General features: G+C 44.7%; 1 protein-coding gene across 1 annotated transcript; it reads left to right on the forward strand.

The window, feature by feature from the left end:
* The first annotated feature begins 1,034 nt into the window (after window positions 1–1,034).
* Samd7 (sterile alpha motif domain containing 7) lies at window positions 1,035–15,114 on the forward strand. Its single transcript, XM_040754563.1, has 7 exons — window positions 1,035–1,135; window positions 3,156–3,280; window positions 4,226–4,304; window positions 5,876–6,456; window positions 8,242–8,360; window positions 11,822–11,932; window positions 13,272–15,114. The coding sequence occupies exons 1-7, from the start codon at window positions 1,035–1,037 to the stop codon at window positions 13,464–13,466; spliced, it is 1,311 nt and encodes a 436-aa protein (XP_040610497.1). The 3' UTR covers window positions 13,467–15,114.
* The last annotated feature ends 517 nt before the right edge of the window (window positions 15,115–15,631 follow it).

Here is a 15,631-nt window from a genome sequence, read left to right on the forward strand (position 1 = left end):
TCTTGCCATGATGGGGATTGGATCCAGGGCCTCATGCATGCTGGGGAAATCCTTTTTTTTTTCTCAGATTTTTAAGATGATGATTGAGAATGGAAGAGAACCTAAAAATGACCTATTTAACTAGTACTGTTTAATATTTTGAATTATTCCAAGGATACTAACAGTTAATGAGCTAGAAGGCAGACAGCCTCCCTTTAACAACAGTTTGTCTCTAATTACTTTGCATTGAAGGTAATATATGGAGTCACGCATTCATATTCACATCAATATAATTTGGTCCCTCATTCTAGTTAAAGCATCTCAGGCAATCAGCCTATACCCACCCTAATTAGATATCATTTTAGCCATTGAGGGCCTTGCTCTTCATTTTCTGTTTTAATCTTATCAACTATATAAGAATATTTTTCCAAAGGCTAAACATATGGAAGGGCTTGCATGTTTCCACCTCTGGAAATAGTAAGGATGTAAATAACTTGAAAGGAGAGAGCTGGTATCCCTGGAATCTTACAGGGCTGGTTCAGTGTTATTACTGCTTGTGATGTGGCAGGGCACTGCCCTGTGGACTGTAACAAATTCCAGGGCGACTTTATAAAGTGAGTTCTTCAGATAATATCAGCCACTTCCTTTGGGGGAGTTTCTGTATAGTTGAAAGCTTGGTGCAGGGAATCTTCGCAAGCGCTGTGGGAGTGCAAAGAAGTTGCCTTTATGTTTAAGAAAAATTCAAGTAATTCATGAAAGTACAGGCATGAGGACCGGAGTTCTATGCTGAGAACCCATTTCATAAACAAAGCAAATGAATAAACAAAAGCAGGTGTAGCAGTGTGCAATCGTGATTCGGCTCTGGGAGAGTCAAATAGGAAGGTCCCTAGGGATGACTGGCTAGGAGCAGGTCCCCAAAACACAAGGTGGACAGCCTCCACACACTTTGCTTGAATGGGTGCACACACACATACACACAAAGGAAACTATTTTTCAGTAGGTATTTGTTAACGTACCTGTTTCTTTTTAGAACTCCGACAGAGTCAAGAAATCTGATGGCAAACCCAGTGATGTCTGTGAACCCTCTATTGACAGCATCAGGACATCAGAGGATCCCACTGGTTCCCCCGCCATTTGGGCCTCCAATTGTGGACAGGTATTTCTTTCCAATGTAGTAGTTCAATCCGAAGAGAAAACAAACCATTGTTAGAGTTTGGAATGGTGTTAACATTAGCTGATAAAACATTGGGGTCATCTCAGTGAACTGTGCCATGACTCATGGCACTCTGCTGGTCTTACCTTCAAAACTTAAGGCTCTACTTTCCCTTTGAAGCTTTGTTTGACCCATTAGCTGATTAAATAACCACATTTACTCGGAACACGACTGGCAATATCAAGTGTAAATCTGCTAGATTAGTCTTCTGAGGCCACCACAGTAAAGCACAGAAGACAACATGGTTGTTACAAATGTTCAGGGCTGGAGAGATGGCTCGGTGGTCAACAGCACTGGCTGCTCTTTCCAAAGGATGGGATTCAGTTCCCAGCACTCACATGGCAGTTCCCAATCTGTAACTGCAGCCCCAAGGGATGCAGCACCCTTTTCTGGCCTTCCCGACACTACACACACATGGTGCACAGGCATACATCAGACAGAACATCCATACACATATTGTTTCTGGTTGTGATCCCAGCCTTTAACAGCTGAGCCATCTCTCCAGCCCCCCCCATATTTTTTAAAGTAAAGAATAAAAAGGTCTCCATTTCTCAAAACTACAAGCCCAAAAATCACATTTCTGTCCAGTTAGTTCCTGGTGAATCCTACTTCCTGGCTTATAGATGCCAACTCCTCACTGTGTCCTCACATGACCGTCCTCCGTGTGTATACGCAGGGTGCCCTCCACAATCCACTCCTCTCCTTAAGAGGACCAATCCTATCAGATTAAGGTTCCATCCTAAGTCTGTAACATGTGGATCCCCTAGACTGCTTGTCACCAAATCATTCTTTCAATAGCAGGGAAAATGTAAGTATTTTGGTTGTACATTCTGGCAATATTCTAGCTTCATTTCTTTGGAATATTTTGACATTCTGAAGAGAAAATAAAACCCAGCATTTGTCCTTGTTCATGGAATGAGAGGTGGCCAAACTTTTATCCTAGATGGCAAATGCCACCAAGAGACCATTAAATAGGAACAAACTGTGTGTTCAGAGCAAAATGCCCCTTGTGAATATCCCAACCACGGCACTGACTTGAGTGGGCCTTTCCCCAAGACAGCCCTAAGCTATCTTGCTTGCTATGACCCTTCCTCCTCATCTTTCTTGTCATACTTCTCCATTACCACAGAAACTTCAGAGCATTTGAACTTTAGTCTCACCGAGTCCCAAGCAGTTATTTAAAAATCCAGTACCGCCAGGTGCTGGTGGCACACACCTTTAATCCCAGCACTCTCGAGGCAGAGGCAGGTGGATCTCTGTGAGTTTGAGGCCAGCCTGGTCTACAGATCGAGGCCAGCCTGGTCTACAGATCAAGCTCCAGGACAGCCTACAAAAACAATACAGAGAAACCCTGTTTCGGAAAAAAAAAAGAAGGAAGGAAGGAAGGAAGGAAGGAAGGAAGGAAGGAAGGAAGAAAATCCAATACCAACATGAATTACTTTTGTGTGACTGTGACCACACTACCTGATTTTGGCTCACACTTTCAGAGGGTTCTGTCTGTCACAGCACGGGAAGCATACCACAGCTGAATAATCATGCTGGATCAGAAAAGGGAGGACACTCACTTCTGCTCACTTTCTCCTTTGATTTCAACAGATTCCCACCACATCCCAGCCCTCAACAACCCTCTTGAAATGCCTTAGTGAGCCTGTTAAGAAGTGTGCCTCAATTTTCTAGACGTTTCTAAATTCAATTAACTTAACAATGAACTTAGATCATCATACTGAGCATTAGAAATTTTGTATAATTCAGCCGGGCAGTGGTGGCACACGCCTTTAATCCCAGCACTCGGGAGGCAGAGGCGGATCTCTGTGAGTTCGAGACCAGGCTGGACCGACAGCCTCCAAAACAATACAGAGAAACCCTGTCTTGTAAAAACCAAAACAAAAAACAAAAAAAAAAAGAAATTTTGTATAATTCCAGCCATATCCTACCTATTTCATGTCTTTTTTTTCCCTCCTAGAGATGTCTTGCCTTCCAGTATAGCTCCAACTGACCCAAGCCAGTTTTGTATACCTTCCCAACTTGGATCCTCTGTTGTCCCAAATGCAAACATGCCAAACCCACTGTCGAGTCTCTTCTACTCAGGTACGAGCCATGAGTGTGTGCCACCAGTGTGTGGAGCCGTGTGAACGACAGCTGTTTGAGCGTGCAACTTGTGCCCTTGCTTTCTGAGTTGAGCTTGTGGTGGTACCACTGTGTGAGCAAGATTGAGTTGCTTAACCCATCTGGGCACCAATTTAATCACAAATGAGGGCAGACGTGCAGCATTACCATTTGTCTTATCTTTCATGTGAAGAACTGAGGGGTTTCAAAAAGAATTATCAGAGACTTAACTGCTTCGGGCAGCTTATGACTTGAGCTGAGCGTAGAGTATGGCTCTGTGGTAGAACACCTGGTTAGCATGCATGAGGACCTGAATTCAGTTCTCAGCACCCCCAAACCAAACTAATTAAATAGCATACATTCTCATAAGCCATCACGAGAATTTAGTTTTTATTCTGATTTCATTCTGGAGATGTTTAATATAGGATAGTAGTTAGAATTTATAATAATGTGTTATATAGTTAAAAATTGCTGATGGGATTTCAAATGTCTCCACCACAAAATAATAAGGTTATGAGATAGTAGATGTGTTATTATCTTGATTTAACCATTCTTCTGGTATAAGCATTTACCAAAACATCACATTGTACCTTAGAAATATATATATATATATAAACAGGACAAGAAAAGATACACCAAGGAGGCATAGGCCATCTTCTGCCATGTGAAGTATGACAGGAAAATGCCACCAGTCACGAGACTGACAATTCAAGAACTGAAATGTTATCTGCTGTTGATTGGGTGGTGTTTATCAGGTTCTAGCCAAACAGTGTAAGATCTGATACCATTTCCTTCGTTCCAGTCAAGCTGAGGAGTTTCTGACGATTCTGTTTTGAATTTTTTTATTATTTTCAAGTGCATGCTTCTAATTTGTTTGTGGGCTGGGGTGGTTCTCTCTCTTTCTCCCTCCCCTCTCCCTCCCGCTAGGCTGGGGTGTTTTACCACCTGAACCCATAAAGGCAGTGACCACAAGGAATGAAATGCTAGAAAGGCATCACGCTGCCAGGTAACTTCATAATATTGTTACGTTTGTCTCCTGCTCAATCCCAGGACTATTTGTTCATCTGAGTTGTTTTTAAGTAAATTAAATAAATACTTACAAACACAATAGAAGTACATAGGTGACACGATAAAGAACACATGCCATCTATACAAACATGTTCTAGTTATTTACAGAAAGAACTTCAGGTACCTTATAGAATAAATTATGCAAGCTTTTCAATAATAAAAAGAAGCAGACAGCAGGGTCTGGGGATTAAAAAGGTGAGTGAGAATGTTTGCTATCCAAGCATGGAGCCTTGAGGTAAGATCCTTGGTATCCAAGAACAAAGCTGGGTGTGACCTCATGTGTTTTCAGTCCCAGGGTAGAGGCAGGGGTCAGAGATAGAGGGTCCGATGTCCAGCCAGTCTAGCCAAAAAGTGGTGAGCTTCGGTCTGAGTAAAAGACGGATCTCAAGGGAGCAGGCTAGTGAGCTAGGAGGGCATAGGATAGGAGGGCACCTGAAGTCCTCCTGCAGTCTCTGCATGGGTGTGCATGCGTCTGCACGCGTGTGCACACTTGCGCTCTGGCACACAGCACACCTAACACAGGCACATACTGCCCCACGCACACTCCACAAAGTGGAGCTAACGGTAGATGGGTCTGCACATTCAATAGCCTTCTGTTGACCCACAATTCAAAATCCTGGCTGTGAATACTCTGAAATCGCCACGTCATTTCTGTCTTAAATGGCTTCATTCCTGAGGACAGGAGTAAAGCTCACCAACTCCTCTTCAGAGTGTCACCAGAACCCAGGAAATCTCACGTTAACCCTACAATGGTCTTCATCTACACTGGCCAGCAGCAAATAGAGTGCATCTATAAGGAACAGGATTTGGCCTCAGGGAGAGGCAAGGGTGCAGGTGATCACCCGGAATGGGTAAAGTGAAGTGAGCAGAAGCAGGCCTCCCTTCCTTGCCTGCCCCCCCGCCCCCCGCCCCCCCTCCCCGTGCAGTGACTTAGACCCATGAGGACAAGCACTAATTGCTTGAGTTCCATTATCACTGTGCTGCGGAATTAAACACCTTTATGGAGTTTAGTGTCTGGCAAGTAACTACCGCTGCTACCTCACCCGCTCACCTGATAAGGCTCTGTGCATAACAGGCAGCCCCACAGTTGGAGCTCAGGCTTGCATTGTGACTCTCATACATACAAACTGCCCACTTTCAGGCCTCCTGGGAATCCCACACTCCCTCTGCCTTTGAGGGGATTCCTGTCTCCATCAAACAGACAAACACTGATGCACAGGAATAGTAAAAGGGTGAGCTTAGGGAAGGCAAGGGTCTGTTAAAATTACATTTCTGGAGCCCTGGGACGGCTCAGCAAATCAAGGTGCTTGCGGCCAAGCCTGACCATCTAAGAAGTTTGATCCCAGCACACACAGTGGAAGGAGAGAGCCAACTCCCTCACATTGACCTCTGACCTACACGATGGCATGCATGCACCCACCCCTCCACGCTCAAAATAAATCAAAATGTAAAAAGTTAGATTCCTAATGACTGCCTGGGGTCGTGTAAACTATATAATCTTGTTTTTAGGGCAGAAATGGAAATGTATTCTCTTTACCAGCAGAGGAGGATGGAAAGAGTGAATCCCAAGGGGCTGGCTGGTCTGGGGATGCCACTCTTTTATGGGTCTAGTTGCCTGGGTGGCCCTGCAGGCTTCCAAGGCAGGAGCACACTGCCTGCCAGTGATCTGCATTTGCACAGAAGCACACTGCGACACCTTCAGGGAAACCCTATTCTGCTGGCAGCCAGACCACGCTTCTCTGAATGCTGGGGCCAGAAATACCGACTCAGAAGAGGTTTGGTTTATCAGAAACCTCTGGAGAGCGACACTGGGAGTTTCACAAGTCAAATAGAAGAAAAAAGCTCAGGCCAGATGCCTATGGCTCCCTATGAAGAGGAAGAGGGTACCAAAGAACCGGAAGTCGAGGTAGACAACAGCCAGGAAAATGATGAAAACCCGACCCCGGGCCTCACCAACCCCTGCGGCGAGCTCCAGCCGAGCCAGGAAAAGGCATGGGATGGCAGGAAGGACGAATCCTCTGAACAGGGCTGTGAAGGCTGCGACGAGAAGAATGGAGTTGGCCTGCCAGTGTCCATACTGCCTCTGCCAGGTAGGTGCTCGGGGTCCAGGGCAGGTCCTCAGCAGCTCCAGGGTGACCAGGTCTTCCCACTGTGGAGGGAACTGCTACAGCCATGCCTATTGTGGCCTCCAATGTCACGTGCAGACCCTCTGTCTATCTCTCCCTCACCTCCATTTTTAAAAAGATGCACTTTTATTTTTATTGTCTGTGTGTTTTTATTTTATTTTATTGTCAGGGTGCTTTACAGGCATGTGTATATGTGCACCATGTGAGTGCCGTGTTTACAGAGACCAGAAAAGAGCATTGGATCCTCTGAAATTGGACCCAGCTACAGGTGATGTGAGCTGCCTGGCATGCAAACCCGGGTCCTCAGCAAGAGCAGCCGGGATTCTGAGCTGCTGAGCCATCTCTCCAGCCCCTTCCAGCTCTATTTTCTTAATCTTGCTTTAAATGACTTGAAGTCACTTTGTTATACCACTTCTCACAAGTCATATTAGAAACACCAGTCTTGCTATTGCTGTTTAAAAACCAGTCTGAGAGGATGCATATGAGAAAGTATAAAGATTGTTAATTAAAATTTTAATTTAATAGTGAATTTATTTAAGACAAACTAGAGGGTTTTTTGTTGCTTGGGGAGATTTAGGGTTTTTGTTTTGCTTTGCTTTTTTTGTTAAATTTTTGATTTATGTTCATTGGTGTTTTGCCTGCATGTATGTCTGTATGAGGGTGTCAAATTCCCTGGAACTGGAGTTAAAGACAGTGGTGAGCTGCCATGTGGGTGCTGAGAATTGAATCTGGGTCCTCTGGAAGAGCAGCTAAGGCTCTTAGCTGCTGAGCCGCTGTATCCAAGTATAGAAAAACTGACAAAAGTATAAACGATCAGTTTTGAAAGTAATGTACTACGGAGAAAATCTCATATTGGATAGCTCCCTAGAACTTGTTTAGAAAAACAAACAAAACGGAGATTTTGTGTGTCCCTAATTGTTGTAGCTTCCTTTCTGTTGATTCAGTTTGATTAAAAGTAACTTAAGGGAAGAGTCTATTCCAGTTACAGTTCTCAGTCACAGCCGCCACCCAACAAAGTCAAAGTAAGAATTCAAGGCAGGAACTTGAAGGCAGGAGCTCAAGGCAGGTGCCTGCTTCCTGTCCCACACAGCATTACTTCCATGAGGGAATTCGCTTCACAGATAAGAGATGTAGCAGGAACCTTCAAGAATAGTGTCTGCTGTCCCGCAGGAAGGTTTATAATACCTGGCTTTTTTATATGGTTCAAGACCAACTGCCTAGGGGTGGAAATGCCCACATCAATTAACAATCAAGACAATGCCCCCATAGACCCACACATAATCTGATCTAGGCAAACTTATCCCTTGGATAATTTTGGTTGTCAGCTTGACATTAAAATGAATTAGGGCACTGAGGTAGCCGCCACTCCAGCTGCTTCACTATGAAGTTCTGGTCTCATATTCAGGCCATGATGGTCACAGGAGACCAGAGAACATGGTATTGTAGCATAAATATGGAAAATGAAGTTCACAGGGCCTTTCTGCCAGCACCTCAGATATCATAGAGTGAATCTGGAACTTCGTCTACTTTGAGTTATGTCAGTGAAGAGACTTTAAGAGAGGGGAAATAAACCACCTGTGAGTGGGACTAAATATCTTCAGGGAGTTCAAAACATGGCCCATGTGAACAGAGCACCCTGTGGTGACAGACGTTAGTGAGTTCATAGAGCTAAATGCAAATCCGTGTTCTAAGCATCTCCTTCTGAATAGAAATTTCATATCACATAATAATTTTCTTTTCATGTTAAAGGAACACATGAGCTGGTTGCACTTAGGGAAAACCATTCTTTGGCTGATATTCAGAAATGGACTGTAGATGATGTTCATAACTTCATCAGAAGTCTTCCAGGCTGTTCAGACTATGCCCAGGTAACTTTGTAGTTTTGCAAAACTATGAAAGCTAGAAACTATTTAATGCACAATGAGTTTTATCAAACTTGCATTTTGCCCCTGGAAGGAATTCCTACAAAAATCCCTACTTTATGACACTGTCTGTCATTGGAGAGGTGTCTGTGACTGGTGGGTACAAATGCCAGAGAAGTCCTGGGAAGCCAGCTTAATTTTCTGTCCTGTCTAGACTTATGAGAGGGTGACTCAGATGCTAAATATCTAGGAAGAATGAGAAATATTTGCTACAGCACCTAGATAACAGAAATATGTGCTTTGTCCTAAAAGACAAAAGGGGCTAGGGAGACAACTCAGTCAGGAGACTGTAATGCAAGTGAAAGGATTTGAGTTCAACCCCCAGAACACACATACACACACACACACACACACACACACACACACACACACACACACACACGCCAGACATGCTGGTGCATGCTTATAACCTTAGCACTGGGACTTGGGGTGGAAACAATGGGTCCTTGGTGCTTGCTGGCCAGCAAGACTAGTCTACTTGGAAAGTTACAGGCCAGTAAGGAACCCTGTCTCAAATAACAGTGTGGGTGTTATCTGAGGAATTACATTCGAGGTTGTCTTCAGGGCCTCATGAGCATGCCCACGCATGAGCACAGACACAGACAAGGGACCAGGAATGATGCATAATCTGTCATCACAGCTCTTGAAAGCCTGGGGCAAGAAGATTATGAATTTGTGGCCATCCTGAGCTGTAGAGTGAGAACCGGCCTCCACAAATGAACAAAACACAAACAGCCTTGCTCCTACAACAGTGTTACATGTATGACAGAAACAGTCTTACTCCTACAACAGTGTTACATGTACCACAGAAACAGCCTTGCTCCTACAACAGTATTACATGTATGCTATGCTTCATATCAGTTGTGCCTTTGTGGGCACACGGAAGTCATATAAACATCAACACCACAAACTTTGCTGGCTCATTGTCACCATTGTCTGTCACCAACACCGTATCAGTAGCCCAAGAAATTGTACCACTTATTTCTGGAAGTCTCTCAAATGTGTGTAGGATGACCACACTTTGGAGTCTTAGCCCTTTGAGCTATTGCATGTGACATCATCTGCAAAACCCAGCCACCCTGCTGAGCACCCACTGCTGCTCTCTGAGAAAGAACTGTGCAGAAACGAGGAGACACCAGTGCATTCTGGGTACACAGCCCGGAAGGACTGTTTCCCACACAGTTCTCACAGGGAACTTGGCCAGAAATGCCTCCTTGACTTTTATTCACAACCTCAGAAGTTTTTGTTGTTGTTTATACCCACCATCCTTCCCTCTATATTCCTCCTCCTTGCCAGCCTTGTGCAAATGGAGTCTTTAAAACGTGTCTAGAGCCAGCCTTGATGGCATATGCCTGGAATCCCTACACTGGGAAGCTGAGGCAGAAGGACTGAGTTCAAAGCTGGCCTCGGCTACGTAGTGGGAACCCCTACCCTTACATCTGAAACAAACAACCTTGAGAAAAATAATTACATGAGAAGTTTATTTATTTATTTTTTCGAGACAGGGTTTCTCTGTATTGTTTTGGAGGCTGTTGGTCCAGCCCGGCCTCGAACTCACAGAGATCCGCCTGCCTCTGCCTCCGGAGTGCTGGGATTAAAGGCGTGCGCCACCACCACCCGGCGAGAAGTTTATTTTTTTAATCACATATACTTTGTCAGTGCTATGCTACTTCATACTTTATTGTAGTTTGTTGTCATAGTCTCTAAGAAAGAAACTTTATCAAAAAACAAAAATAATAAAAGAAAGAGATACAGTGAGAAGATTTGTGACTTAGGGATGACCAGGAAACACTTCAACAGTTTATTCTAAGTAAATATCTAGTTCAATGAGCTTGGCATATAAAATATTCATGTCTCAAAATATCTGAAATTGATAAAAAAAAGTATATGCACATTTATATCATAGACATGACCCAATGTGCATCAACAAGAAGGATACCCCAGGTCCAGCATGCACAAAGCCCTGTGTTCAGTCCTCCATACCATATAAACTCTAGCACACTGGGGCAAGCCTATAACCCCAGCACTGGGAAAGCGGAGGAAAGAGGATCAGAATGCCAGGGTCATCCTTGCTGCATAGCCAGTTTTGTGACCAGACTGGGCTATCTGAGACCCTGTCTCAAAAACAAAACAAACAACAACGGACCCCCCCCCATCAAGAATAGCTATGCAGAAGCTTTCCAAACCTAGGGTAGTCGCTTCACAAAGGACTGACCAAGGTTTCCAAACATGGCTGAAATGGAAGCAACAGAAGCAACTGCAGCCAGAAGAGCATCATGCGTGTGGTACAGCACAGGCACTAGGAAAGCGAGGAGACAGGGCTAGGGGATGAGGAGGAGCAGAATGCAGAACTCTGGAGACAGGAGAATGACCAGGAAGTGACAACATGAGCACAAGAGCATCCAACTGCATTTGATGCATGGGACTCTTGGAAGGAGAGGAGGGGCGGGTGTAGAGGTGGAGTGTGCATTGTCATTCCCATGAGTGTTTAGGGCTGATGGTGGTCCACTTAGGTGTTAATGGAACGGTAAAGAGAGGTTGGAGACTGAAGAAGGATTCCCACTGTGAATGCCTGCCATGGGGGCCAGGGGTGCTGCAGCAAACTCTTACATTAGTTAGGGCAGTGGGAAGGAGCATCAGATTTTAGGTTTATCGTCCATGTTCACAGGGAACTCTACCTACTATTTTCTTCTCCTCTTCTTTCTAAATCAGAAGGTTGTCTGAAAATGAAAGGGAACCCTGTAAGCTGTGATGTCTGAGGAGGGTGGAGAAGACTTAAAGAGAAAGCTCAGAAGAGCACAGAAGGCGTGTGAGGCAGGGAGAAGCTGGACACTGCGTTCAACCACTAGCATGCTTTTTCGCACCCAGTTCCTACCTGCCTGGGTATCTACCCATTAGCAGCTTCCTAGCTCCTGGGAGAAAGGCATCGTGCACTGACTGGAGTCAGAACAGACCCTGCTGGAAAGGCTGGTGGACACAATTACCCAGGCTTTCCTTGCCTCTTTCCACCACACACTTAACCCAGAAGACCACAACGAGGGGCCGTGTTGTCTGTGATGGCTCCTCCCCCATCCCTTTCCTACAACCATTTCCCCATTTACTGATTTACCCAGGGAGTACATTCCCCATGCTGCATCAGGGCTGCACAGTAAATGAGACATAGAGGCTGCCCTCAGATAACTACTCCAGGTTGAAGTGAGTCCAGCAAACAGAACTACAGAGCATCCCAGATATTATCAGACAACATGGCACTGGAGCCCGCAACCAAAGAGAAGTTTCTGTGTCGCAGTGTCACCTTCATGCAGGCTCTCACATGCAAATGCTCCAACACCAAACTGTCTGCACATGAGACACAGGCTGTACTGTAAGATTCAGCAGCCAGGCTAATGATTTTTGTGTTTCTTCAGGTATTTAAGGACCATGCAATTGATGGAGAAACACTGCCCCTTCTCACCGAGCAGCATCTTCGAGGCACCCTGGGGCTGAAGCTAGGGCCAGCACTAAAAATTCAGTCTCAGGTATGGTGACAGCACAGAATTTTGTTTATAGCAACAATGAAAAGCCCAAGAGAAATGGGTCACATCGTGGCATTGTAATATTAATATATAGAACACTTAATTAGTCTCCTTTTTAGCTTTTCCCCCTCTGTAACAGAGAAGTGGGGAGACCTGAAAGCACTTGTCATTTCTAGGTGTGACAGGAGGCAATAAATAGAATTAGCATTGATACAGTATGGAGCATTTTTAAGTGATTCCTTTTCCTTTAGTGAGGATGCTATCTCTCTTGGCATACTTAGAAAGACAGTTCATGGGTCAGTTCTGTTTGGCTTTGATTTTTTGTTCCTTTTGGGGTCCCCATGTGATAGCTTTTCCTCCGTGAAAGCCATCGGAGCAGTCAGATCCCGGGTACCATCTGCCAACCGTGGAAGGCCCTGTTAGTAGCAGTTATCAGTCAAAGAAACAGTCATGAAGTCCATGTCACTGGGAACCAAAGCAGCAGAGTTGGAAGGCTCTGGTCAACACTTGTGGATTCAGAGGGTGACTACACAAGGGTTTGCCATTGAATAAGTTAATAAGGTCTGGGTCTGGGTACCCAAGATGGAAGCTGAGGGCAATCACCATGACAGTGGACACAAGCAAGAGTAAAGAACCACCCCACTGCCAGGACAGAGTCCTAAAGGATAGATCTGAGTTGAGCATGCAAGGGAAAGAGCAGGATTTGCTATATACATAGCAATATATATATATATATATGTATATGTATATATATATATAGAGAGAGACAGAGACAGAGAGAGACAGAGAGAGAGACACAGAGAGAACGAGAAGCAGCTTTGGAGTTTGAATTATGCAGATGTGGCCTGGTTTTCCATCCAGGGCCAAATTTATTGAAGCAAGAGTGATGGAACCACAGTATAGGCACCCAAAGGTTAGCATCCAGGTGTCCACTCCCACAGCAACCCCGTTTGTATCTCACTGGTGGTCAGTTATGTGCTGGCATTATTTGGAGAATTTTGACCCGGTCCAGAAGAAAAGCTGGTTGACTTTTGTTGGAGGTGTGGTAGGGGGAAAAGGAGGGATGAACCCAGAATGAAATTGACACAGTGCAGATGAACCACAGCAGAACCAGAAGAGAAACGGAAATTTGGAGCCACCAGAAACCCAGTTTTCCAGTTGTAAGTATCACATGACTCTGAAAAACAAACAAGGCCTACCACGTAGTAGAAGTGTGACCTCCTTCATCTACATAGATGCTCCATGAAATTACCTCAGCCTCTCTTACCACCCACCATTAATGCAGGGTTAGTTATCAAAAGAGTTAAGACTTAATTACTCTGTAATTATTTTGTCTTCAAAGGTATCTCAGCATGTGGGAAATACGTACTGTAAGAAAATGCCTTCACTTTCCACCCAAGCAAGGCAAGCGTTTGATCACCCAGCAGGCACATTACCTCTTTTGGATATTAATTCCTGGAGTGATGGTTTGAGCATTCCTTGTTCCCAGGATATAATGGTTCCTAAAAGAACTGAGACAGGTAGTATGAGAAATTAAAAACGTTCAGTTTTCTGGAGTTGTAGGTGTTACCAGAAGTGTGTGAGAGCTTCCTGGGGCCCGGTGGAGGACAACGAGGTTGAGACCATACTCCTAACATTGTCTTGGGAGGATCTCACCCAACAGGCTTCCTGCCAAGCTGGAGTGACCCACACACCAAGGTTCCAGAGAATCGTCCCCAGACAAGAAAATGCTAACAGGCATGAGACTGTCTCTGTGAGAATACTCTGGAGAAGTTGAGAGCAGAAACTGAAAAGGAACTCCTTCTCCTCGCTCCTTCCATCGTCCCGTCCTGATGGAGACACAGGCTCTGGTCGGAGTAAGAAGAGAAAGGCAGAGAGAAGCTGCCCACACAGGCCCACCTTATCTCACGACATGCAGAGTCTGAAGGTTAACTTCACCCTACCAGGGTGAGGTTAGGATTTGATGGAGGGGTGGGGAGTTATCTGTATGCAACAGGCTGGAGCTACCAAGACTGGGTCATGATTGAGGCGACTGCATCTGTTCCATATGGAGTCCCACTCTAAAAGGCCACGGAGAAAAATGATAGCAGTTCAATGAGAGGCAGCTAGCTGTCAGGCATAGGAAAAGGTCTTATTTTGAATGCTCTGAATTGTAAACCACGAGAACATATGTCTATTTTTAGAATTCACAGTTCAAGTGAATGAGCCGTAACAGGAAGCCTTTCAGATAGTGCACACCCATTGTTTAGCATGCTTGTCCTTGTGTAACCCTTGTCTTTAGAGTGGGCTGGACCAAAGAGTTCTTCCTAAGGGAGCGGGGATCAGTGCTGTGGCTTCTGTCTGTTTTCTAAGTCAGCTTCCATCTCCAAGCAGCCTGGGTAGGGAGTTCCTTGTGACTAACCTTGACAATGGACACTCAGAAACCTGCCAACAGCCTCATGCCACTCAGGTATGTGAAAGTGCCACAAATCTTGGTTAGGTCGTAAGACCCTGGTCCAGGCTCTCAGCCAAGCCTCTGCTGGTTCCTGACCACAGAACTACCGTCACAGATGTGCTGCTTCCAAATTTAAACTCGCAAATTTAACTTAGTAACACAAAGAGCACGCTACTGAGCCAGCTGATCTGGAAGGTAGAATTCCAAAGCCCTTTCCCCAGAGTCCTGGTTTAGTTCAGTTTCGCAGCCTTTCGTTTTTCCCCCATGACAACATTTTCTTCTGGTATGAAACTATTTAATGACAATTCTGTGTGCATGGGGACATTAGTGTGGGTGCAGACTTCGGAACTAGAAGGGAGTAGAGACATAGAGGAGGGAACAGAGACAGAGGAGTTCGGTCAAGGACCATGCACATGTGTAACAGGAGAGTACAAAGGAGGCTACAGGGAGTGGAGGGCATCTGAGGGGCGAGAAGCTGGGGAAAGGAAGGGGGCAAAAGACCAACAAAAGTGGTCTTTGTTTGGAAATCTCATTATCAAACCCAGTACTTTATATGTTCATTTTTAAAATCCTGTCACACCATCAGATATACTTGCAAATTTTTAGCTTTGCCTCTCTATCCCTTTGCTGAAGTTCAGTCAGAAAGAAGAAAACCCCCGAAATTTCAAATTTTTATCCACTTTAGTCTAGATGGCAGAAAACTAGCGGATAACATGTATTAGGGTTTTGATTAAACGTAACTTGCAAAATATCTCAGTCTCTTTCCCTTTTTAATTCATCCAATCACTCCTCAATGTAAGAACTACCTGGACATACAACTCTCTGTGATTCCCAGGTTTCAGAAGTTACATCAAGTGCCCACTGTGAGATAGCAGATAAGAGATAAAAAACAAATGCTTAATTGATACTCTCACTCGGTAAAGGGACCACTACTTCAATCCACATCTTAAGTTTCTTATTCCTGCTGATGAGTCTGTCGGGCTGGGGATTTGAGCAGATGTGAACCAGTGTTGTTCAGAGGAAAACACTCAGATTTGCCAGTCATAGCCTATACCACAAAAAGCACTGGGCTTAATTTTAGATCCGTGCATTTAAAAAAGGAATCAGAGACAGTAACAGAAGTCTGCCTGGCTCTGGTGCTCTTTATCAGAAAGGCGATTGAAATAATCTGCCTAAAGAAACTCCTCGCTCTCTTTCTAGTGAGAGTCTACTTTATATTTTTAAAAAGTTAAATTATTTATTTTATGTGTATGAGTAATTTGCCTACC

Source organism: Mesocricetus auratus, unplaced genomic scaffold, assembly GCF_017639785.1.
Source record: "Mesocricetus auratus isolate SY011 unplaced genomic scaffold, BCM_Maur_2.0 Super-Scaffold_100011, whole genome shotgun sequence".
In the NCBI taxonomy this organism is placed as follows: domain Eukaryota; kingdom Metazoa; phylum Chordata; class Mammalia; order Rodentia; family Cricetidae; genus Mesocricetus; species Mesocricetus auratus.